Below are 26887 nucleotides of genomic sequence, written 5' to 3'. Positions count from 1 at the left end.
TTCCCAGTTGTGTGTTGGGTCCAGGCCAGATTTAGACTCAAGACAGGTGTTTCCAGTGCACTGTAGGGATGGATATATTTGTCAATTTCAATTTAGGAATGTAGGAAGCTGCCTTATACAGCCAGTCTATTCAGCTCAGTATTGTCTACACTGGCTGGCAGCAGCTCTCCAGGGTCTTAGGAAGCCTCTTTTCCCACCTCTACCTTGGAGATGTCAGAGGTAAAACCAGGCAAAAGCACTTTGCTGTGGACCCTCTCAACTTCTCATTTTTCCAAGCTAAGTTCCGTTGGACACATTTTTCTGCATTAGTTTGTCATTTTTTAAAATAAATAAATTGTAAGATACACATGTTTGTATGCACACATTTTTGCAAGTAATTTTCCACCAATACAATGATATATGTGCCTTTATGCCCACTTTCTCCTAGCATAATTGTGTCTTTTTGTATACATTTTTGGTTGGAGAACTGCGCTGCAAAATTCAGAGAAGTGCAAATTTCAAAGGATGGCTGCATTTCAGTGTATAGGTAGATTCAGGAGGTGCGAATTGGGAAGGTTTGCATAAAACCTAAACAGAACCAAATTTCTCTGCCTTCCCTAGCCCAGGATCCCTGCAACCTGTGGCTAAAGAACCACGAGCAAACGATCCTGCACTGTTCACCAGCCAAGATCCCATCTCGGCCAGGCCAATCCAGAAGCTTCACACTGCCAGCAAATTTCAGGGGCTGATGCTGCTCACCCTTGCTTCCTGTGCTGCCTTGCTGAGAAAGTCCTGCATGTCTGCCATGGAATTATGTACAAAAGCCCAGGTTCAACCCCCAGGTTCCCTAAATCTTGGAGAGCTGTTGCCAGTCAGTATAGGGAATACTGAGCTAGATGGACCTGTGGTCTGAGTCTGCTTCCTATAACCCTAACCACCAAACTGTCTCTGTTAGTGATGGTTGTTGTTTTAAGCTCCTAGGCAAACAGCACCCAGGGTTTAAAATGTGCATGTACACACACTTACTTTTTTTCTACTTTGGCAGTCCACCCTGAATTGCAAACACTACTGGTTTTTCTTGTCTTTCAGAGCTGCTCTCGACTTTACTCTGGGAGCAGCAAATCAGCTTTCACGTCAGCACAATAGGTGCGAATGTGAAGTTTGCTCAGAAAATCCTAATGGTTATGTATCTCCAGCCCTCCATCAGGGCTAATTGTCTGGAAGTTCAGTGGAAATTCTCTCAAGACTAGAGATGGGGAAGAAATTGAGACGGGGAAAACTGAGAAAACCAGAACAGAAAGAGCCATCCATCCCTACTCAGGAGGACAGATACGGTTTTGCTGACTTTAACAAATGCTCCCAAGCAAGAAATGGGTGGGCCGGAGTAATATTGCAGGCAGAGACTTGGATAGAAGACCTGAGTTCAAATCTCTGCAGATGCCAGAGCATTGGTTGGCCCTGCATATCCAGGCAGCATCCTTCCCTCCACTTAGCCATACCCTATAAGGTCGTTGTGATGATAAAATACAATAGCCCTTTGAACCCCCTTGGAAAAAGTGTTGGATGTAAATGTAACATAAATGTGTGTGTTGTTTGCTTTTGCACTAAGAAGTGCAAGTTATTTAGTTGTGATTTCTGCATTGCAGGCAGTTAGATTAGGGACTTTCCACACTTCCACTTGCCCCATGCCTAGAAAGCAGGGGTCCAAGCAGTTTCCCCCTTGCCTCGCTCCTTTCCCAGGGAAAAACCTGCTCTTTAGTGCTTAATTGGAGCAAACATCAATCCAGCAGAAATCTGAATTGCCATTTGCTCCAATTGAGCTCTAAAGGGCAGTTTCCCCCAGGGGAAAGCAGTGAAACAAGAGGGAGTGTGAGTAAGCCCTAGTTAACCCTTTGGGTCCCTTCCAACTCTACAATTCTATGTTTCTGCGTGAAACTGAATGGTGTGTGTGGTTCCCTCTGCCCATTTTCTGCTCTGTAAATTTAGGAGAGTCAAGTGGTAAAGCTTTTCATGGCCTGCACCAGTTCAGGCTGCACGTGGTGGTGATGTTGAAATTTTGTATTATACTTCAAAGCAACTGGAACGTTTAATGTATCCCTGTGGTCTAAAGCCCCAACTTGGCCACCAGTCAGGGATGAGGATGGAAGTTGCAGTTCCAACAAAACCTGGAAGGTCACAGGTTCTCAATCCTTGGTTCTGCCTCTTCCTTCTCTTTTTTTCTGAAAGGCAGCTGTGAGTTACAGAAAGATGGGAAAGGGAAGAGGGTGGGTTTTTTTGTTTTTGTTCGCAATGAATCTGCTGACTAGTTTGACCCCATTTCTGTAATTGTCTAAAACCCACAACAATTTGCACACACATAGAGCATGAAGATCTTTAGCAACCAACACAAATGTTTTAGACGCCAGCCCTGTACCCATTTCTCTGAGTGCAAGCCTCATTGAACTCAATGGTACTTATTTCTGAGTAGACATATATAGAATTGCACCTATACAGTCAAATCTAGCAGTGCAGACTTGGCTGCTCAGCCCATCTCTATTTTTTGCATCTATCTAATCCTGTAATTATTTTACTCTCTCTGTGTTTGTGTGGTGTAGCAGTAGGTTCCTATCTCTGTTCCACTGTGTTTCCACCAGTGATTTGAGTTAAGTTTGCCAGCCATATGTTGTGAACTACAATTCCCATCTCCCTAGACCATTGGCCATGATGGCTGGAGCTGATGGGAGTTGAAGTCCAGTAACAACTGGAGAACAGCCAGGTTGAAGAAAGTTGGGCTAGACTGGGCGATTGCTGAGTGTAAATCCCTTGGGGGCCATAAAGCTCATTGAGTGATCCTGAGCCAGCCACCATCTCTCAGCCTGAACTACCCAACAGGGCAGGCATTAAAGGGGAGAAACCCAGTGCATGTCGAGGACTTCCGGGGTGGCGCCATCGGTAATGGCGGACTCCCTCTGATCCGGAGGGACTGGCTCCACGGAAAACGGGTCTGTTCCGCTACGGCGAAGCGGGGACCCTTCAAAAAATCACAGGCGGAGGAAGCCTATGACCATGGGACTCGGCGGGCACATTTTGCGCCCCCCAATCCGTAAAGGAACCCAACTACAGGCTCCGGAGCGAAGAGGGGTTAGTGGCGCGGTGCTGAGAGTCAACTGCTTCTTCCATGGAGCGAAGCCGCACAGCTGTTGCCGGAGAGCGCTACCTTTTTCCTGGGACAATTTGGTTACAAAAACAACTACCCGTGAGCAGATCAAACTTGGATAATTGGACTTTAAACAACGATCTGTGAGTAGAAGGGAAAATTGGATTAGAAATTCTTCTTAATTTGGCACTGAAGCGGGAAGGTCTAAACAGGAAGTCAGCCTTCCGTTTCTTGTAGATAGATTAAAGCAAAGACACGGCAAACTAGAGTTCAGAAAATCGTTTGTAAAGGATCAACTTTCATCATCTAAAACTTCTGAACCCCCTTCGGAAGCAGGAGAAGAGGGGGGATTTTCTCCGGATGGTTTAAACTTGCAGGAGAGAGTGTAAAGAAAAGTAATTTTCCACCGTCTTGAACCTGGGAGCGGGATGTCAGGACAGACGTTTTTAGGAAGTTCATTGACTATAGACAAATGTTTTTGACAGATAGTTAAAAGAAGAGAAACATAGTGATTCCATTGTTCTCTTTCGCATTTTAAAGGAACAAATACTGACAAAATATCTGAAAAAGGAAACTTTGTTGTTAGATCTGCTGTTAAAAAAAGAAAAAAAAGAAAAGAGATTGATACAAATAGAAGTTCTTCCCCTAGAGGGAGCTTGTGAAACTGTTATTAAACTTGAACTGGCGAGCTTCGCAGCTGCAAACAGATTAAGATCGTGGGAACAGACTTCTGACCTTGCATAACAATGTATTCAGAGGCTCTGGTGCGTGCTTTCGGTAAGACAAGTGCTTTATTGGTACAGTTACATGAGAAGACGGATTTGATGACTGTGGCGATTAGAAATTTTGGACAGGTAGTGGGTATCTATATAGAACCCACCCAGGAGTCAACTCAGGAGTGTGCTCTGACAGATCAGATGAGGGAGGAGATCGTTGTTGGACCTCGGGTGGCAGAGATGGAGGGAGCTGTGGCCCAGCAGGAACATGAGTTGTTGGATTTGACAAATGAACTTGGAAAAAGCCAGATTTGGAGAGATAGAGTTTTGTTGGGTTTGGAGATGGGGGGCTGGATAGACCCCCCTATGCAGGGATGTCTTGACTTTCCAAGTCTGGCAATAGGGCCGTGAGGAGTTTGGGGTTGTGGGGGTCCCCAACTTTGGAGGGATTTTGAAACATGCTTTTAAATATCACATGGAGTTCAGTGTAGACTATGGAAAAGGGGCTGATCTGTCGAGAAGGGACAAAAATACTGTCAAGTTGGAGTCTCCACGAGTGAAAGGACCAGGAGACAAAGTAAAGTACAGGTATAAATATGAAGAAGATCTGCGGAAGGGACATGGAAGAGACTTAAGGGCCTCAGACATAAGATTACCAGGTTAATGAACTAAATGGATGAGACAGAAAGGACTGACAAAACCCGGGACCAGGAGGAAGAGACGTTGGAGGAAGATTGGAAGAAAGTTTTTTAAAAAAAATTCTATTTAGGATTGTTTTGTAAAATTAATGAGTATTAGAAAAATGTTGGAACGAAACTATTTGGCTTTAGCAGAAATGTTAAAAAGAACTATGCAAGAATATGTTATGGTTATGAGAAATTGGTATAAATAAGATTTAAGTTTTAAGTTTTAGGGTCTTTTAAAGTAAGATAAGGTTAAAATAGATTAAGGTAATTTAATGACAGAATATTATGAAAAAAGGGAAGGCTTTGCTGTTATAATTAACAACTGGAATACAAAAAAGGGAGGTTTGAGGAGGTCGATGAAATAAGGCAATGACAGTTAAGGATTTGGGAATATTGGACCTGTTTTTAATTGTTTGTGGTTTACTTTTGTTTTTTGGATTTTGATGAGTTTTGTCTTTGTTTTTTTATTTTTATTGATTTGTATGGTTTGACTGCTGTTTGCTTTTCCTCTGTTTTTTCTTCTTCTTTGTTTCTTTGGTTTTTTTTTGTAACTTTAAAATGCTTAATAAATATCATTTAAAAAAAAGAAAAAAAAGAAACCCAGTGCATGTCACCCTCTTCACCTTGGAGGAAAGACAAGACACATACATATAGACATCATTTTATCTGTATGCCACTTTACCATAGCTAAAACCACGCTCAAGGAGGCTTTATAATATGCGGGGGGACAGGACATAATTACAAATGACAAAAGCAGACATAAATAAATAAATAAATAAATAAATAGGTAAGGTAAGGTAAGGTAAAGTAAAGGTAAAGGTAAAGGTAAAGGTACCCCTGCCCGTACGGGCCAGTCGTGTCCGACTCTAGGGTTGCGTGCTCATCTCGCTCAAGAGGCCGTGAACCGGCACCATCCGAAGACACTTCCAGGTCACGTGGCCCGCGTGACGAAGCTGCAGCTGGCGAGCCAGCACCAGCGCAGTACACGGAAACGCCGTTTACCTTCCCGCTATAAAGCGGTACCTATTTATCTACTTGCACTTAAGAGGGCTTTCGAACTGCTAGGTGGGCAGGAGCTGGGACCGAACGACGGGAGCTCACCCCGCCGCGGGGATTCGAACCACCGACCATACGATCAGCAAGTCCTAGGCACTGAGGTTTTACCCACAGCGTCACCCGCATCCCTAAAAAATAAATAAATAAACCACATCAAAAAGTGCATGACCAAATTGAGTGATTTCCACTTAAATAATAGTAAGATCTAAAAACAGAGATACACAAAATTAACAACAACAGCAGCAGCAACAAAACCCAATACCCCAACAGAAGAGTCTATTATGTTTTTATATGTGTTGGAATTTGCTCTGAGTGGCCGGGGCAACTCAGCCAGATGGGTTGGGTATAAACAATAAAATTATTGTTATTAAATTATTACCAGACACAGCTTCTCTATTCAATCAGAGCCCTGCCCTCCGAGGCCAGGTGGGAAAAGGCCTGCAAGGCAGGGAGCAAGTCTTCCAGGTCTCACAGCCAAGAGGGGCTCAGCTGCATTGTAATAATAGTTGGATCTCTCTAACTGTTTAGAGTTTCAGGTAGATACTTCTTTGCTCCTCTGTGTCTTTGGGGGCTGCCTTCTTGAGCTTGGAGCATCTCCAAATAATTGCTCTATTGCCCCCATGATCCCTTCTGCTGTATTGGATCCCCAGTCCCAATCTCCCTGGTGTGCAAGGGCTGAGCAGGCATGAATTGAGGGGAATTGATTTTCTTATCTCTTTGGATCTCCCTCCAGCCCTTTCCCTCCACCTCTCTGCAGGCCTTCGACCCCTCCTTGGCACCGCTTTACCTTCTCCACACGTCTCTTTGCAACTGTGTGGCTCCAAGGTGGCCTTAAACCCATTATGTATTCAGAGCCCTGACTTAAGAAGGCAGCCCCAGCCTCATTGCTTTATTAATGGGTTATCAAAAAGCTGTTTGAAGGCTAAAAGGCTCTGCAGGTTGGATTATTTTCCAGAAATCAAGTATCCCCTCAAAAAAAGATCCTTTAGCCTTGCTTTAAAAAATAAAAAAGACTTGGAAGCATTCTTACTTGTGTAGGTGCTGGTGTGGGGAGGGTGTGATCATAGGTTTTCATTCCCCATATTATTCAGCACCCTTTGCATATATATTTTTAATAAAAAAAAAATCTAAGGCAGGGGTGACAATCCTTTGGCCTTCCAGATGTTACTGGAATACAACTCCCATAATTCCTGACTGTTGGTCATGCTGGTGGGGGTTGATGGGTATCAGAGTCCAACAACACCTGAAGATCACATGCTTCTTGACCCTGGTTTAAGGCATTGGCTGACTTAATATACCCTCCTGCCCACCAGAAACTAATGAGTTGGGATGAGAAATGGGGCCCTGGTTAATTCAGGGGCTGTCAAAACTCTCTTAAAAACATCTGATTCATCCATTGAATGTGTTTAAAAATAACCTTTAGCTGAAGTAGGCTGGTACTTGAGATGAAATGAATTTGCTTCCCAAAAAAATCCTCCAACTTTTGATGTCTAATCTAGTATTCATCAGGTGTTTTCTGACTATTTCTGTATTAGTCCGAATATTCGCCAAATATTAGATCTCTTTTTATTTTATTGCAGTATGGGTTAAACCACAGAGCCTAGGACTTGCTGATGAGAAGTTCGGCGATTCGGATCCCCACGACAGGGTGAGCTCCCGTTGCTCGGTCCCTGCTCCTGCCAACCTAGCAGTTTGAAAGCACGTCAAAGTGCAAGTAGATAAATAGGTACCGCTCTGGCGGGAAGGTAAATGGCGTTTCCGTGCGCTGCTCTGGTTCGCCAGAAGCGGCTTAGTCATGCTGGCCACATGACCCGGAAGCTGTACGCCAGCTCCCTTCGCCAATAAAGCGAGATGAGTGCTGCAACCCCAGAGTCGGCCACGACTGGACCTAATGGTCAGGGGTCCCTTTACCTTTAATATTTGACAGTAATGAAGGGCTGACAGTCAGTGGCTTTCAAGAGTCGATGGTATTCAATGACTGGCATGTGATCATTTTTAGTAGTAACAATTTAAGGCTTCAGAGATTTCATACTTGATAGGGCCACCATACTCAAGAGATGCCAATGAGTCTGACGCAGTCAAATGCCAGGGTTTTTCTGGCAAAATTAAACTAAAGTAGTTTCCAGTCCCTGGTGATCCCATTCTCTTGGTCATTTATGATTGACATTGTGAGCATCACCAAAGCTCCGCCTCTTCATCTGCACAGCCGTATTCTGGGTTCTTTTCCATTCATGATGCTTGGTGTAAAGTTGGAAACCAGCTGTGCATATATTGGGAGAGCAGGGGAAATGTGGAGTGCTGCTGTATGTTTTATTTCCCTGACAACAGCTTTGCATTCGGAGTACACCTGAGCATTCATATGGAAATTAGAATGAATTTAAATACAATTACAAGAAGCATTGTGTCACAACAGGGCCGCATTCCATGTAACAGCATGCTCAAAAGGCAGAAGTAAGAACGTCCGTAAACCTTCCTTCCGAATGCCTTTGGGAAATAGTTTACTCCATTTGCTAGGATATAAAGTGCTTTGTAAGAAAATGACAACTGAAAGTTCTTGGCGGAAGGCGGTGATTTTTCAGATGACGCTCCAGGGAGCCTGACGGTTCCTCAGAAATTTATCAAGGGTTCCTCAAGGAGAGGATCAGTAATGGCGGACAAACTTCCCTGGAAGACGGTTTATGTGCTGCTGCCAATCTCCCATAGCAGCACACAGTATCTCTGGCAATATTCACAGCACACTCCCTGCTCACTCAGAACAGTGGCACTGCATTGGCCAATATTGCCTGTGAGCAGAGGGTGCCACCTCAAGCACTTCCCAGAATCCTCTGCAACCCACAGACATTCCATATCCACCACAAATTTTGGTCTCTGGCTCAAGATCTGGGGTGAGAAACCTTTTTTCATCCTGAGGACCACATGCACTTTTCCTGAGGGGTGCTTACCAGTGGTGGGCAGTGCCAGAGACAAAAGTAAGCACAGCAACAGATGAGGCTCTTTCCTTTATAGAGTAGGCTACAACCCAGTCATGCAACAGCCAGTATTTTCGATACATGTACATCTAGTAGTCGATGGCATGGTGGGGCGGAGACACTTACCTGACCTCCCAGACGTTGAGTTGCTGCTGATTAGCAGAAGGGAGGAGGGTGAGTCAGTGAGGAGGAGTGTGCAGTACCAACACACCAGCAGAAGCGCCTGGTTGGTGCACCAATGCATTTGCACTGCATCGGCCTCGTAGTGCCTTTTTCTGGTAAACAGTCAGGTAAGCCCCTCTACCCCATCACACTGTCCAATTCAGTGTGGGAATGTTCAGGGTGTCAGGAGAGGATATATTGTTTATTAATATTCTTCCTAACTTGCGTTAGCAATTTCCTTTACTTAGCAAAGTTACATCCCCCTTTTTACATGCACAACAGATAGCTGGTTGCAGGCTCGTGTGAGCCTCTCACTATTATACAATTCAGTCTGTCTCAGATTGAGTTGTATGTTCCTGGTAAGTTCCTTTGAATCCCTTTTAAAAGAATAAAGACGCCACAATCTTATTCAAAGTCAATAAAAGAAGTTTACTTACATCAGTTCACAGTTGAATCCCTGAAAGCAGATTTAATTACAAATATGTACATGTGGATCTACCCCATATGGGGGAATAATCCCAGTGCTTCTGCTAGCTGAGAGTTAACAGAGCAGTTCTAGCTAAAAGCTGCTCAAACTAAGAAGAAAGTCAAAAAGAAAGAGGAGGTGCTGCATGACTCGTCCTTTTGTTACCTGGACAGGTTAGGTCATGCCCACCTTCTATCACATACAAAAGGAAGGAGGCTTCAGCCAGGAGGAACAGGAAGTTTCGACTGGCTGGACCAAACTTTCCCTCTCATGTCTTTTCTAGCATTACAAGGAATGTTGTACTTGACTGCCTCTCATGGATCACATCCCACATTCAGCATCTTCTCTTCTTCCAAGCAGGCATCATGGCAGGGTCAAGGACAAATCCTCACCAGGCAAAAGTGCTCAAACAGGACTTAGAGCAGGGCCAGTGAGGGTGACAGCCTGGACGAGTGGGCATAGGACCACAAGAAGCTGTTCTCCACCAAGTCAGGCTGTTGGTCCATCAAGCTCTCCAGGGTTTCAAGCAGGAGTCTTTCCCATCAGTACTTTGAGTCACCAAGAATCTGAGAACTTCTGCATGCTAAGCATGTGCTCTGCCCCGAAGCTATGTCCTTTTCCCAATGGCCTGCGGAGACCCCTGATGGCTATAAGGCTGGATTCAGGACAGAGGCCCTTCACCCCTGTTCTAGATGTATTGATTCTTATTTCATTAGGAGAACTTGCTGGATCAGGCCAGTGGCCCACCTAGTCCAGCATCCTGTTCTCACAGTGGCCAACCAGATGCCTGTGGGAAACCCGTAAGCAGGATTTGAGGACACAAGCCACTCCCGTTCTGTGGTTTCCTGCAGCTGGTATTCAGAAGTATTTACTGCCTCCAACTATGGAGACAGAGCATAACCAACATGGCTAGCAGCCATTGATGAATTTGTCCTCTCCTCTTTTAAAGCCACCCAAGTTGGTGGCCATCGCTGCCTCCTGCGACAGCAAGTTGTATCTGTGCTGTTGTGTCTTATTAATTGTGGGGAAGCACACAGCTCAGGGTAACAAGCCTGCCACAGCTCCATTGACCCCTGAGCTGAAGTCAAGGTGTTCGTTGAAAGACCCTCCAAGGATTAATTAGACTGCCTGACCAATAAAGGAGAAGTGATCCCCTTGCTCCTGTCCTTGAACCAAGATGCAGCCATTAATTTGTGTCTATAGAGAGAAATCAGGTTGAGGGGTGGACCAGGATGTGACCACAGAAGAAAAATATCTCTCTCTACATGCTTAGCAGGAACAGGTGGCATAGCAGGGGAAATCTCTATCACAACCCTTAACATTTATAATTCCCTGTTGACACATATCTAAAATTCAAAGTCAGTGCTTGAAGATGTGGAGCAAGGCAGGGCAAGTTTGCAGCAGGCTCGGAATGTAAGATGTACGATTGCTATGTGAACGGTTACACAATGGCAGCCTGTGCTGCTATTTCACATCTGTTCCATTGCCAGCAGTGTGATGGTTTTTCCTCCAAGAACACAAGCATCACAGTCTCTTCCTAAGGGGCTTAGTTTAGGGAATCAGATCCTGGACAAATCCACCTTTCTTTGATGTGTTGCCAGGTCCCACAATGACCAATCCAGAGAGGATTGTGGTGGGAGGGATAATTTTGGAACCACATTGAGGGATGGTGAATTGGGCCTTCCACACACACCATTTCATCTCCCCACCAGTCCAAAAGGTCTGGCTATGGTTCCTCTAATCCATAAGGGAACATGGACATGTTTGGAGACACACTATGTTTCACAATTACTTCATTTCCCTTTTATTCAGTGTTTTAAAAGCTGGCACCAGTCATTCAAAACCAAGTTGGGGGCCCGATAACTAATAACCTTCTGCTCAAGTCCTGTTGATGGGACCATCTTCATAGCACTAGAACAAAATAAAAGCCCTGTTGGATCTGGCCACAAAGCCCTTTTGGCTGCTGACAACTTACTCGAGATGCCCCAAGAAGACCATGAAGAAAAGAGTCCTTTCTTCTTGTTTTCTCCCTAGCAGTCAGTATTTAGAGGTAGACTGCCTCGGATCACGGAAGTTCTATTTACTTCTCATCATGACTGATAGTCATTAATAGACCTATGCTCCCTGACTCTCTCTCTCCCTAATTCAAGGATGGGGAGTCTGGCTCTCTGGATGTTGCTGGGCTCCAACTCCCAGCATCCCTGTCCACTGGCTGTCCTAGGAGTCAGAATCCAACAACATCTGGAAGGGCCTCAGGTACCCCAGCCCTGCTCTGACTTCGCCTCCATCCCCCTGAAGGCCATCTAAACTAGGCAAGGGAGGTCCGCTCTGCTCCCACACTGCTTATTTCCCATGCTTGCATGCACATTTTTCAACGTGGCTGCCTCCTTGACAGCAGCTCATTTGTCTCAGTGTCAGGAACTACCTTTCAGGCTCTAAATTTAGAAGGAGAGGTGCTTCTGTTTCTGTGGGGCTCCTGTGTGCAGGATACACCCTTTTTCACGCTCCCCGGGCTATTTCTGCTCGCCACTGCCTAGTAGCAACATAGCAGGTGCAGGCTGAGTGTGACAGTTTGTTGGGGAGCTGAGGGCTCCGCAGAGACAGTGGACTGCCAGAGCCTCTGGTTCAATCCTGCTTTCGGGGCTATTTTGATTGGGTGGGTTGAGTGGTGAGGAAAGAAAGCAGTGTGGTGCAGTGGTTTCAATGTAGGACTAAGACTTGGGAGTTCGCACACAGGTGGAGGAAAGTACTGGGTTGTGGGGGAGGGAGGTGAAGGGATTAATTGAAATTGTTAAAGATTGGTATAGGATTTAAGAGATTTAAATTTTTATAAAGATTCTATAAGGAAAGCAGAAAGCAAGAAATATCAAGTAAATATCAAGTAAATATCAAGTATCGGAGAGGAGATCAGTGTAAATGAAAACATGAGACTTATGGTTTTGTTACATATGATTTTATTTTGGGGTTGTCTGCTTATTTTGGAGTTGTTTGCTATAAAGAATGTATGTTATGTGAATAAAATAATAAAGGATTTGGAAAAAATAAAAAACAATAAAAATAAGACTTGGGAATTCGAATCCCTGCTCAGCCATGAAGTTCACTGCGTAACCTTGGGCCATTCACAGTCTCTCAAGTCTAGTCTGGCTCTCATTGGGTTGTTGCGAGTATAAAATGGGTTGAAGAGAACCGTGCTCTTTGAGCTCTTCGGATGAAAGGTGGGGTATAAAGGCAATAAAACAAATAAAACAATAAATACAGAGCTGGAGCCCTTCAGGTCTGGACACAATACCGGATTCGATTTGTAGCAGACCTACTGGAGTGGCTTGTAAGGCCAACTGAGGCAGAGGCTGGCCTAACCTGTGTGATATCCCAAGCACAGTGTGGCCCAAAGATGTGCATGTGTATGCATAGATGCAAATGTAGACACCATAGAATTGTGGAGCTACAAGGGACTATGAGGGCCATCTAGTCCATCCCCTGCAATGCAGGAATCTTTTTGCCCTATCTTGGACTCAAACTCACGATCCTCGGTTTAAGAGTCACACACTCTACTGGCTGAGCTAAAAGGGGCTGCGTGTTGGTGTCTGGGTGTGTTAAGATGAGCCAGGCTTTCTAGTCGGGCCAATAATCTGTTTGGCAAATGAATCATTCTGGTTTGAGATATGGGTTCAGGATTCCATAGACCTGGCTCTCCTTGCAACTCTCCCTGCTTCTTTTGGGCGTAGGGGTTGCCCTCTCTGCCTCCCTAGACTCTGCTGCCCCTACCACCACCCCATGCACAATGCTCTGCCTCAATCACACCACACAAGTTCCATAATTTCAAGTGATAATTTTTGCATGCATGCATCTTCCATTACAGTTAAAAGGTGAGAAGCCTGTATTGTGTCTTGGTGAAATGTATCCAATTCATCTCTTCCTCATTGGAATTAATTCTTTTTTCTTTTCTCCCTTCCCCTCCCTTCCAGAATTTCCCATAATTTTGCAGTTCCCACAATTTGCAGTTGTAGACCCTGCAGATTTCACCTTTTATCTTTCTTGGGGTGAAGAGGCAACTCTAGCCTGGCTCTCATTTTGTGTCTGCACAGGGGGCAGCATGAGTTGTGGCCCTAGATGATGGAATTGCTGAACTTGAGCCCCATGCCCTCTTCGGAGGAGCAAGGCAAGTGAGAGGTGACATGGGAGAAGTACAGGGCTTCGAGAAAGAAAAGTTTCAGGACAAATTAAAGAAAGTTCTTTTTTATTCAGAACATAGTTCAACTATGGAACTCTCTCCCACAGGAGGCAGTGAAGGCTACCAACTTTTAGACAAATTCATAGAGAAGTAGGCTATCAACAGATACTAGCCATGATTGCTATCTTCTGCATCCATGGCTGAAGACAGGAATGCTTCTGAAAACTTGTTTGCTGGAAACCATTGGAGGAGAGCACTCTTGTGCTTGGGTCCTATTTGTGGGCTTCCCATAGTCGTCTGGTTGGCCACTGTGAGAACTGGATGCTGGACTAGATGGTTTGGCCTGATCCAGCAGGCTATTCTTTTGTTCTTTAGCTGATGGACTTTGCACACGGACTCTCAGGGCAGAAAAATCAGAGGAGCTGGGTACCCAGACATTTAAAGCAACTCTGGTGCTTCCTCCTGAAAAATGATTTTATGCTGGTGCCCTGGCACTGGAATTGCTTCTTTCAACAGCCATTCTGCTGTTGGGAATTCTGCTGGGTTTCCATTCCCTCCCTGGATTGGGAAACCTCTCAGCTTCCCGACTCCACATCCTGCAGGGTTTATGAGGCTGAGGTCTGGCTCTTTATGACTCTATAAACAGCACTTACCCGTGGCCAGCTTGTTCGCACTTAACGGCTTGGTAGATTAAAATGAAAATGCGGCAAGGGGGTGGGGTGGGGTAGGAGGGGGAGAGAAGAGAAGAGAATTCTAGAGGGTGAGTGTAAATGGGTTGTTCCTCTGTACAGAAGAGACGACACTCCCCAAACCATTTGGTGGAGTGGAGTCGTGAGAAACTATGTTATGGTCTCTGCAGTTTGCATGCTTTTCAGATCACACTGACCTCCTTCATGCTTCAGTTTTGATGCTGGAGTAGTGGCAAGGAAGGAGGTGATTGCAATGATACCCATCTGGGCAGGTAGCAAAGTCATACTTCCTTTACCACAAAGAAGGAAACTCTAGCAAGGAACTGGCTTGATCCACAGCTAGAAGAAAATATCATGCAGTACAGCGCTTCTGGGATTGTACCTCTAGAAGATGGAGGTGGATGTGGAGCATTTCATGTGTCTCATTCTCCCCCTCCCCCGGTCAAACATTCCCTAAAGCAAATCAGGGAGAAAGGAGCTAGCCTCATGTTGTTTTTGCCATGTTAGTTTTCTGAATGCCCCTCACCCCTTCCTGGGAGAGTATGCAGTCATGCTGTCTCTCACTTGCTTTCTGAAGTGGCACAGTTCTCAGAAGGGCATTACCACATAACGTATCATTATGTGATAATATTAGGGTTGCCATATGTCTGGAATTTTCTGGACATAGCCGATATTCAGCCCCCTTAAGCAACTCAACAACTTTTGTGTCCGGAATTTTCACTTTTTCAAATATGGCAACCCTATGATAGCTCAACAATTAGTCATAGGCAGGCACCCCAATTCAAAGCATCCAGGGACAAATTCCTTGCTGTCTCTGCAAAAGTCATATTTCCTGACCAGAAAGAGGCAAGCTGAGACAAGAGGCTTGTACAGAGAAACAACAGGCAGCCATCTCAGAGGTTGGGGTGCATTTACCATTTTTGCAGTGTAAAAATACATTGGGGGGGGGGTTGAGTGTGAAATGTGGTTTCCAATAGACATTTGTGTGTGTGTTTGGGGGATGGGGGTTGAAGGAGGCAGACATTTGGTTTCTCTTGCTCAGCTGTGAGCAAAATGCACTTTGCACATGCTTAGAGGTTTCTTCATCAATAATAATGATGAACTAAAGATGCTGTTATTTTAGGCTCAGCAAGACTTTACACAGAGTCAGCTTGGAAGGAGACAGAGTTGGATATCTGAATATGGCAGGGAGGTGAGGGAGACCCTGCTCTTGCTGGCACATTCTGGTCTTTCTCCCTGCTCCTTGCATTCCTGGAGGGATGGGGAGAATTCATTTACTGATAGTTCACATTTAATGCAATTATGCCTCATTTGCACTTCCCAAGCCAAAACACAAAGCAAAACACCACTGCCCTTCAAAATGCACACCCCTCAAACAAACAGAAAAAGTGCCAGCAGCCACAGCATCCATATGTGTTGCTTTAACGGGGCTGTTTTATCACACATTTTAATAACGATCAGTTTTATATTAATATCTTAATGTGAATGTTCTATTGTTTTAAATATACTGTGCTTTTAATTCTTCTGTATTTTAACAACATTGTGCAATCAGTATTTATGTCTTGTTAAACTGCTTAGAAACCATCTGGGCATTAAGTGGCCTAGGAATCAGTCAATAATAATTATAAGTATTGTGCAAAAGTTGTGTACAAAAATATGTATGCGGGAAGGAATGCATGCAAAGCATGTCCACATTTTTGTGCAGAATTTTAAAAATGAAAATTGCCTACAGATGTACATATTGGGCAACCTGAACCTAAGCTTGTTAGAATGGCAAGCCAAGAAGAACCAAAATTGACAGATCTGTCGGTTGTTACATTTAAGGCAGTGAGGCTCCAGCTTGCCCCAAAGCCACAGCCTTTCCTCAGAGTTGGGATTTTTCCCCTCTAAGGACAGCCTGCCGGTTGCTGTGGCTCCAGGGTTAGCAGAAAGCACAGCCCACCCCTGACCATTATTTTTCAGCTCTTGCCCCCTTTTGCACCTTCAGCTCCCTGTGTTTCAGGGCTGGGTTGCAGGCCTTGGGATGGGAGAGAAATTCCATTCACTGCGAATTTATGGGCAACCCTGTTTAATTCAAATTCTCTGAAACATAGCAACCCTTCAAAATTCATGCTTTTTTTGAATTTTGCAATGTGGTTCTCCAGCCACTTAATGTGTATGAAATTGTATATGCAAGTGTGCATTAAAATGCATGTGAAACTAGCATACCACAAATGCATTATATAAGTGAAATTTCATTCGCAGAAATGTGTATATAAGGCCAAACTACATAGAAGGGCGTGTATATTAGAAGAATTTGGCAGCAAAATGCTGCCAATTTTCCATAGGAACATTAAAAAAGACAATCTGCAAACTGGTATGAAAATATGGAGAACCTGAACTGAAAAACTGCTAAGCAGAAGAAACCAAAATTGTCAGATTTGAACAACCCTAGACTTGCAACTTTGAAAATAGATTCCAGGGTTAAGACTCTTCCCCCAGTTAAACTCTTCTTCTTTTTCTTCTTTCAAGGGCAAATGTCATAGGATGAACCCTGCTGGACCACTCTTACTGTCTGTGATATCGTGTCTCCTGTGGCTGTCCCGGGGCTTTGACCCAGCTCCCAGCGCCTGCTCCGCCTTGGCCTCCGGGGTTCTCTACGGCTCCTTCTCACTGAAGGACCTCTTCCCCACCGTTTCCACTGGTTGCTCGTGGACCCTGGAGAACCCCGACCCCACCAAGTACTCCTTGTACCTCAGGTTCAACCGGGAGGAGCAGGTCTGCACCCACTACTCGCCCATGGTGCTGCCACTGGACCATTACCTCTCCAACGACACCTGCAGCCAGCCAGAAGTGACAGCCTCAACCCGGGAGGAAGAGGAGGAAGACGGAGGGGAGGTCAGGTTGGAGCTGTGCCAGGGAGGGGGCCCCTTCACCTTTTTCCACTTCGACAAGAACTTTGTGCAGCTGTGCCTGGCGGAGGAGCCCGAAGCGGCCACCCGGCTCCTGCCCCCCGAGGCCGTGGAGTTCCGCTTCGTGGAAGTCCTCCTGATCAACAACAACAACTCCAGCCAGTTCACCTGCAGCATCTTGTGCCGCTGGCTCGAAGAGTGCCTTCGCCTGGGCACCAGCCAATCCTGTGGCCTCTCACAAACCGGCTGCACCTGCCAGACCCCCCAGACCCTCCCGGCTCCTCCCCAATCCAACCAGACGCTCTCCAATGCTCTGACACCACCCGCAACAAGCAGCAGCAGCAGCAGCAGTGATTGCTGTGTGACCGAATTGCATTCTGGGAATGCGAATGATGTATACTCTCCGGAGATTAAATACGGTGAGTGTGGATGCATGGTAGGGGGTTCAAGCATTGTGGAAACGGGTCCTGTGGTAAACGTCATAGAAAGGGTCACTTGTGGAAGTCTCTGCCCTTTGTATGTTCAGAGTGCTTCAAATAATTTTGAATCGCTCACTGGTTCTACTAATGACTGGTGTCAGAGATGAGCTGAAATGGGATTGGGACATATTTCGCAAAATAATTTACCCCTTGCAAAGGGTTTGGTGATAATGCTATTTCTTTAAAAATATTATATATATATATATATATATATATATATATATATATATATATATATATGTATATAACAATATTTGACCAGTCAACCATTCAAATCTTTTTTTATTATACCATGCCATGTGATGCATTGTGTAAAAGGAGGTGTGAACACTGAAGTATGGAGACTACGGAAGGGCTGACAGACATGCACAGCACATTTTGTTGGGCTGCACATCCAGGGAATATTTGTTAAAATTTATTTCAAGAAAGGACAAGATAAAAAAATGGTAAAGGTAAGAAGGCAAAAGCTTAACAAAACAACCACAACACAAGAGGTCAAAAAGCCAAAACAATATATTTTTCCTCCAGAGAAAAAGACCAGTGCCAAGCTGACCAGAGGCATGGCAGTTCTGGAGGGTCAGGGCCTTGCTTGTGCACTGCAAAAGCAGCTCCACATCCCCATCGATCTCTCTCCACAAAAGGTGATGAGTGGACCTCACATGGAGACTGCCATGAGACAGATACAGGCAGAGGAAAAACACTGGAATGGATCTGCAGCTTCTGCCTGTGTCCATCTCTGGAAGTGATGGTGGGGTGATTGGCTCCAGAAGCAGCAGCCCCTCCTCTTCCCTTACTGTTGCTACTTCTAGAGCCAATCACCCCACCACCTCTTCTGGAGATGGACACAGGCAGAAGCTGCAGATCCATTCCAGATCCATTCCAGCCTTTTTATTCTGCCCGCATCTCTCTGGCTGCTTCCCTCCCCCTGCTGCCTTTTGCCTTCCTCTCTCACTAGCCACCTCTTCCCTGGTCCATACCCTCTTCTTGCCACAATCCACAGTTTTTAGAACAGGATGTGCCAGGGCACACCCAGCAAACCCTGTGTACACACCTATGGAAGGGCTAAACATTTGACCTGTTACTTGTGTAAAGATCCTGTATTTCTGTGTTGTGTGAATGGGAGAAGGGCAAGCAGGGAGCTCCTGTGCCAAAGAAGCAAATACTGCTTGAATCCCTCTTCTGAAAGAGCTGAAGGGTGTTTTCTTGACAGCTCCGTGAGTATTGGAGGCTGGGTCTGTAGGTACCTCTGGCCCCACCCACCACTAGCATGTGCCCCCTCCCCCAGAAAGTTTCTCACAATGGTGTGTGGCCCTCAGACTGGAAAAACTTCCCCACCTCTGCTTCAGTGCCATTAGTTAACCATGTCCTGTGTCAGAATGAAGTATCTCATTTGTGTGTGTTACGGATGTGTTTTGTGGTCCTGAATTAACATGTTATGAGAGAAGGAGGGCAACATCTCTCCCTAGTGCTCATATCTTCCGAGCTGGAAGGTGCCGCTTCTTAAGCGAGTCTTTTGCCCCAGCTGAGCCGCTCTTGCTTCTCCCCCGCTGACCTTCCACTCCCTGAGCTGGTGAGGAGGCAGAAGTGTGTGAGGAGGCCCTGTTGTCACTCTGCCTTGGCAGAGACATAGAAAACAATTTACAGGGAAAATGACCCCTTTTCCCGTGGCAAATTACCCATGACTATGATGGCCCAGGTGCCTGTTATTCCAAGCCGGAATATAAAGGAGCTGCAATTCAGCCCCAGCAGACTATTAACCAGGCTGAATGAGGCCATTTGCTTGTTAGACGGTAGCGCAAGCTGAAAGTGGAATGAAACCTTTTCTCTCTGGTCCAGCGGACGACCACCTGTGAAGTGATTCCCTTGGGAAAAGGTTGTTCCTCCAGCTCCACTCCCCACCCCGCCTGATCTGGAGCCCTCTCTTGCACACTGGCCTAAGTGTGCCAGCCCCCTTAAGGTGGGGTTTCTCAAGTGACTTCCCTTCCTTTCTGGGAGGGAATTTGATCTTTGCAGATTCTAATACAAACCAATATGATCCTTATCTCCCGAACTATACTGACAATCAGAACTTAGCTGCCCACTGGTTTTTCGCTCTTCCTATATGCTTCAACACAGTCCCTGACTCATAAAACATACCAAAATACATTTTGAAACGTGTGTTTTGAGAGACGGGGGCATTATTTGTTTTAAACTGCTTCTAATTACTGTATTTTTAAATTGTTGTGACGTGCCCTGGGACCTTTGAGTGAAGAATCCCATGAAGAGATAACTGGTAGTCATTTTTGCCTTGAAGAAAGTGGCTCCTCCTCCTCTTCTTACTTGACACGCCTTCCTTTACATGGTGGTGTATCTGGTACAGAGTGCCGTCCCCAGGGAAGCTTGCTGGACTCCATAAGCACCTACTTTTTATCCATACTCTTTGATTGCGTAAACTGGTGGCTGCCTGTGACTTGTTGCAGCTGCGTGGCTGTGGTTTTGCCACTTCCCTTAGTTTTCAACATGCTTTTGACGGATAGTGGTTAGCTGATTTGATTTTTTTTTTGAAAAAACAAAACAACAATTATTATTTGAGGCCTTTATGTTGTGCTGTTGAGTGTTCAAAGTACATCACATCACATGAACCCGGGGCTCTTTACAACAGAGTTGGGCTGAATGTGGCCTGTATAAGAGTGTCCTGTGACCTTCGCAGGTTGCCCCACTGCCCTCTGACCTGAGCTCACTCACCTGACCTGCCGCCAAATTCATTACAGTGACTCGCACTCTCCTCAGCCTCCTGAAAAGCTGTTTGGCAGGCTGCAGTGAACACAAGTAACATGTTTCTGTGGTGGGGGAGACATATTTCGCTCAGCTTGGAGTTCTGCCTTCTCTGCTGAGCTGCTGGGGCCGAGTGTCAGCGAGGAGAAATCTTCGGGGTGGGGTGGAGTGTGGGGAGAGTAATCTCCCAGCCTTCTGCTGCGGCAAGCATGTGGATAAATTTGCAATCGCCAGAGCCGCTATTGCTTTCGAAGGGCAGTAGCTTGAACTCTCCGTTACCTTCCTCAAATTATGTTTGACATTCAATTAAAACCCCGAGGCACCTGGACGTAAAACGTTAGTGTAGCTGGAAAGTCGCGGGCGTAATGTGTTTTTTTATACATTATTTTATTTGCAGAGTCATCAGACACTGGGCCAGAGGGAATTGGACTTGTCCTCGACTGCAGTTGTGGGGTGGTGGCAGGGGGTGGGGAAGAGAGGTGGCTGAAAAAGAGCCAGGCTGGGGCTGGGCATCATGTAAGAGCTGAGTTTCAAGGAAGGTGTCTCGGTTAAGGATGGGGGAAAGATTCAATTCTGCACGGATTCAAAGGCAAACCTTCCTAGTACTCTCTTTCTGAAACAATGCACAGCCTGAAACTCAGCCATCTTTCAGAACTCACAGGTCTCTTGATTTTGCAGTGTAGTTCTCTTTCCAAATAATGTCCGCACAGATTCATATACTAGGATAAAGTGTGCATAAAAACACACATATTTGTGAAAAATATTAGGAAAAGTTCTTTGCAATAAGGTATGTATTAGGGGAAAAATATGGATGAATATTCATGAATACTTTTTAAAAAAATAATAATAATCACAAACAGATATAGAAAAGTAAGAAAATCAGGCAGAGGGCCTTCTCAGTAGTGGAGCTCACCCTGTGGAACACCCCCCCCATCAAATGTCAAGGAGATGAGTGACTATATAACCTTTAGAAGACATCTGAAGGCAGCCCTTGTATAGGTAATCTTGTTAATGTTTAATGTTTTATTATGTTTTTATATATTCTGGAAGACACCCAAAGTGGCTGGGAAAACCCAGTCAGATGGGTGGGGTACAAATAATAAATTATTATTAGTATTAACATTAGTTTAACTAAAATTGACAGATTTGCCAGTCCATACTATCAGTCTTTCGGAAATTTGTGATTATGCAAAAGTGGACTTGCATTGAGTAGGTTCAAGGAAAGTGGCAGGCAGGAGAAAGAGTCCTGGATGGAGCCCCAGACTGTAGGTCTCATTGTCTCATGTTTTGCTAGGGAAACAGCTACCAGACTTGGAGTGCCTCACCTCTTTCACTGGCAGCTTCCAAGTGGATGTGGGTGTCCTTTTTTCATTCTACAAATCACCTCACAGCTGATCTGCATTCTACAGCCTTCCTGGTGCAACACTGCCTGAAAACACCATGATGTCCTTGCCTTTCCCAACATGAAATATGGAGACCATAATGTCGACTTGCCTATTGTACTGATTACTTTGCAGTAAGGATCCCTGACATAATTATGGGAAGCTCATTCAGCACTCTACGGTGCTATATAAATACAGAGCTTCATTATTTTAAGCATTCAGTTTTTCAGCTCTAACAGAGTTGCAGAAAACCTGATTCATCATGTATCTGATGAAGTGGACTGTAGTTTGTGGAAGTTTGTTTCGCCGTAATACAATGGTTATTCCTTAAGGTTCAATTTTGCAGAAAACCTATTGACTCTTCAGCCCAGGTTGGACATAACTCCAAGCCGAACCATGGCCAAATGTGAACATGCAAGGATGCAGGTGCCCACAGTAAATATTGTGGCAGCTTTATTCTTTCTTTGGTTTGGCTTAACATTATGTCCGAACTCAGGCTTATGGTTTGTCTCAAGTCCTACAAACCATGAGCTGTATCCAAGGCTTGTCCTTGGCTTAATGTTTGTGGTTCATGAGTTCAGAGGTAATGGTAAGCCAAAGCATGACTTATTTATGGGTAATGTGACAGCAGTAGGGATGGAGGAGAAATTTGACTTGGTTTTCATTTAAAGACAAACTTGCCTAAGTGGCACTTTCCAAAAAGATACGAGAATAGAAAAAAACAGCCATCCTTCAGAATTCACACTTCTCTGAATTTTGCAGTGCAATTCTCAAGCCAAATATTGTGCACAAAAATACTTATACGACAGTGAAGTGTGCAATGTAAATGCAGGTATTAGTGAAAACCACACACAAAACTGCATTATAATAGGAAAAAATGCTGTGCAAAGATTTGTATATTAGGCAAAATTGTGACAGCTCCCCAAAACAGTTCACCCTGAAACAGTAACAGGGAAAGCTTTAACTACCCTTCTCCCCCACCCTCTGTCAAATCTCCCCAGTTCTGTTGGTTGCATAAATTGGTCCGGTTGTACCCTCTAGACAGTTCCCTCCAGGACTCATGAGTGCATCTGAGCATGTGGGTGAAATATATAGCATGAGAATGTGCTCAGAATAGTGTTTTTTTGGGAATCCGGGGGTGATTGACAGAGGACGGAAGACTCCACTCAGTCACTTTGTTCTGGCTACTGTCAGAGTCAGGACTGTGGGCATGCTGGACTCACACCATGGCCGGAGCTGGCACCTCTCACATCTTTAATTCGCAGTTCTGGGCTTTGATGGTTCCCAGCTGTCTTTTCTGCGGGCTGTGTGTGTCTATCTCGCTGGCATCTCTTCTGGCCCATTTGTCACTGTGGCTCACAGATGTCATGCAATTTCTCCGCTGCCCGGGTGCAGCTCGCTGGCACGCAGAGCTCCTTTCTTACTATGCGAGAGAATCTTCCAAAAACCCCTGCAGGGCCAATATGCCTTCTGTGGCACTAAAACATGGGCCTGTGGAGGCACCCCCTCCCCTCGTGCCATGCTGGCTGGCTGGCTGGCTCTTTGGGAAACGAATCAATTCACAGGCCCCTGGTCCCCCCCCCCCCATTCAGGCATGTGCCACACCAGCCTTGGAGACAACTCTGCTGAGGAGGTTAGAATGAAGATCGTAGGAAACCATCAGGTCACCATGGCAACTGGTATGCCAGAGGGAATTGCCTTATGCAAGGATGATTAGGGAGAGGAGAGAAATATGTATGATCTTCAGCTTGGTTTTATGGGGTGGAGGGGAATCAATAGCTCACGGAAAGAGGAACAGTGCTGGTAGGTTGGGGTCTGTGATGGGTGGTCTGTTCTTTGGAAGGCAGGTACGCCACAAAGTAACACTTTGATGTTCTGGGTTCGAGTCTATTCATTCAATCAGAAGTGGAACTTCAGGCTTCACATAGTTGCCAGGTTCTATCAAGGACAGGCAAGAGGGGATCGGGCCTTTGGTGTTGCGCTGTGGTGGCTGATGCCCATTTGGACTGGTATGGTGGAAGGCAAGGAGGCCATAGTAGGTGGAGCCAGAGCCAATGAAAGGTGGAGCCAGCTAATTCTAGTTCAGTCCTCATCCTCTTTGCCTGATGTGGTCTTTGAGGTAAACAGTAAGACTAAGCTCACCCAATCACTGCCACTCTCTGGATTGGTTGTAAATTAGAAGGCAGGCAGGCAGAGGCTGACTGAGGTTGTGGGGCAGTGCCCCATTCATCCTAATGGACCAGCCTTCCATAGAGTAGCAGTATCCAAGCAATGGAATGCTGTCCCCCCTGGAGGTTTGGTCAAGGCTCCCTATGCTTCAGGATTTCTATTGGACCGTCACGGCTAGAGATAGGGGAGAAATCTGATTCAGTTCACATATGAATCCAGTTTTATCCAATCTGCACTCTCCAGAAGAATGTGAGAACCAAAACACAGCTATCCTTTGAAATTTGCACAACTATGAATTTTGCAGTGCTGTTCTCCAACCAACCAATGTTTATGGAAGTAAGGCAAATGTGTCCCTAAAAATGAAAGTGTTAGTAAAAATAACATGCACAAATGTGTACATGAGTCAAAACGGCATGCAAAAATGTGTTTATTAGGGAAAATTTTGCACACCAAAATGCTGATGAATTTTCATGAGGATTAAAAGCAAAACAAAATCTGCAGATTGCTGTCAAAATGTGGGAAACGAGATCTAAAATAGGAAAAAATAGAAACTGAGAGGACTGAGATTGACAGATTCCACCCCAGTCAAGATCTGCACCATTTTGCTGGACTTTTGGTGAGGATGTTGCTTTTGAGACTTGTGGTTACCTGTAAATTCTTTGGTTTTTACTGGTATGTTTTCAGTGTGAATGTTTTGGGTTTTTTCATAGTAATTTAATTGCTGGTTGTAATTTTATCTGTTAACAGCCTTGGGGGGCCTTGGGGCAGAGAGGTGGCCTATATACATATTAAATAATCAAACAAAGCAATAAAGGTCACATAAGCAGCAAGGTAAAGGAGTCACACAACCCACTCCCCATTAGGTCATGGTGCAGATTCCTGTAGCTTGGTTGCAACGTGCCTAGAGTATAAATGCTGCATGGATTACACGATCCCTGTGCCTGGTGGCATCTGCTTGGTCTGAAGGGGTTGTGTCATTTGTGCCCCCATTGCAATCTGATTGGAGGACAAGCTGGGGTTAGTGTGGCCCTGTCATTGGTACATTATCTTGTCTTGTTCCTTGGCTCTGCTCTGTCCCCACTGTGGGAGGCAGTATGCCTCTAAATACCAGTTGGAGGGTGTGGCTGTTTTGCTCATGTCTTGCTTGTGGGCTTCCCATCAGGGCACCTAGTTTGCCATTGCAAGAACAGGATGCTAGACTAAATCAGCCTTTGGAGGCTCTTCTTATGTTCTATTGCTAATAATTGTGTGTGTGCGGTGTGTGTGTGTGGAGGACATCGTTGCAATGCTGTCGTTTTAGACTGTGGATCCTGTTTCCTAGGACTATGGTGGCAGTAAAGAAGTAGGTTTGTTTTAAGGAAGAATAAATTTCTTCCTCTGTAGCTGGTAGGGGATTGTTTTTCCCCCTGGTGGAATTTTTATTTTATTTTTTTAAATGGTGCTTGCATGCAGTGGAATGAATGCTTTCAGCGATGAAAGCGTCAGGGCACGGATTATAGAGTGTGCAGGGAAAGTTAGTAAATTTGGACCCATTTTATGGAGCCAATAAGTGTCAAGGCGATCAGTGCAGCAGAAGCAGCAGCAGGGGGAGCAAGAAAGGCCTCAAACAGAGAGGCTGGTGGACTTTTGGCTTCAGGGATGGTGGTGGTGGTATGCCTGTGTGCTGAGAGGATAATGCCCAGGTTTTGATAGCTTGGGAGGGAACGGAAGAGAGAATTGCTGATAAATCGCACCAGTGACCAAGTCCTAAAGGAGGCGATGATGGACTCCCAATTACGCTGCTAAAAGCCTTCCAGACATGTCGCCCTTCCAGATGACCTGTTTGTTCAGCATTCATCCTGATTTGCTTGCACAAAGCTTACGTGGTGGTTAGACCATGTCCAGCCTTTATTAAGCATTCATTCTGGTTTGTTTATGACAATGAGCATCCATCCTGATTTACAGTACTTGCACGGTGATTGCCCTTCTTTGGGTTACTGATTCGTCCATTCTGCATTTTTCAATGCCTTTCTTCGCCACTTGCCGAACTTCAGTTGTTGTTGATTTTTTTGTGCTAAGGCAACAGAATGCTTTAACGCACTTCAACTGCCTGAACCTAAAGTTGTGGTGTGCTCTTAGATCCCTGTCACAGAATAGTGAGGGCCCGGAGGCAGCCATAGTTGTAACTGGCTAGTAAGATAACAATCATTCTGTCAGGGGGGTGAGTCTGGAGAGGACGCCGGTATGTTGCAAGGCACCATGGGAGGGGAGATTCAGTTTTGTGTGCAGGTGACTATGGCTGCCATTCATGTCTATGGGATGATGTAGGGGAGGTTGCAGCCATCTTTCTTCACTTCCACAGAAGCTAATGAGGGATATTCTGAGAGGAGCAATTGCAAGGTCTGAAAATTGCTAAAATGCTCCCCTCCCCAGCTGCCTGCCAACAGGACCACATCAGGTAAACACAGGAAGCTGCCTGATACAGACTGGCATCAGCTATCCAGGGTTTCAGGCAGTGGACATTCTTGGCCCTTTCTGGAGATAGGAGAGATTGAACCTGCAAAGCAGATGCTCTACCACTGAGCTTCCTCCCCCTTACTCAGACCATTGGTCCAGCTAGCACATTATTGTATACACTAATTGGCAGTGACCCTCCAGAACATCAGGCAGGGGTCTCTCCCAGTCACCTTTTGCATGCAAATAATGTGCTTGGCCAGCTGAGATTTTGGCGGCGGTCCGAATCCCCGTGACGGGGTGAGCTCCCGTTGCTCAGTTCCAGCTCCTGCCAACCTAACAGTTTGAAAGCATGCCCCAAAGTGCAAGTAGATGAATAGGTACGGCTCTAGCAGGAAGGTAAACAGCATTTCTGTGCACTGCTCTGGTTTTGCCAGAAGCGGCTTAGTCATGCTTGCCACATGACCCGGAAAAACTGTCTGCGGACAAACGTCGGCTTCCTTGGCCGATGTAAAGCGAGATGAGCGCCGCAACCCCAGAGTCGTTCGCGACTGGACTTAACTGTCCTTTTTCCTTTACCTTTTCAAGCTTCTTTTATTCAGGCTGCAGATGTGCCTCAAATGACCTCCGTTCATCAAGTGTCTTGTATTGCATTCCCTGTGCAGCTTCTTTAAGCCCAGGTGGGTGCAATGAGGCTCATGCCATTGGTGGGCCTGATCCCTGGGAGCATTTCCACAGGGGCCGCCTGA

The 26887-nt window shown here is 45.5% G+C and overlaps 1 protein-coding gene across 5 annotated transcripts in view; it reads left to right on the top strand.

Moving 5' to 3' along the window:
• The window catches only part of ADGRB2 (adhesion G protein-coupled receptor B2), a 238809-nt gene that overhangs the window by 106157 nt on the left and 105765 nt on the right, over positions 1-26887 (top strand). For all 5 annotated transcript variants that reach the window (XM_081019589.1, XM_081019591.1, XM_081019592.1 and 2 more), the window contains exon 2: positions 16542-17340. In XM_081019589.1, the coding sequence (XP_080875715.1) occupies positions 16542-17340 (799 nt within the window). The remainder of the gene's footprint in view (positions 1-16541; positions 17341-26887) is intronic.

This window comes from Podarcis pityusensis (assembly GCF_964106645.2).
Source record: "Podarcis pityusensis genome assembly, chromosome: 8".
NCBI lineage: Eukaryota > Metazoa > Chordata > Lepidosauria > Squamata > Lacertidae > Podarcis > Podarcis pityusensis.
The sequence above is the reverse complement of the archived record's forward strand: the minus strand, read 5'-3'. Positions and strand labels throughout refer to the sequence as shown.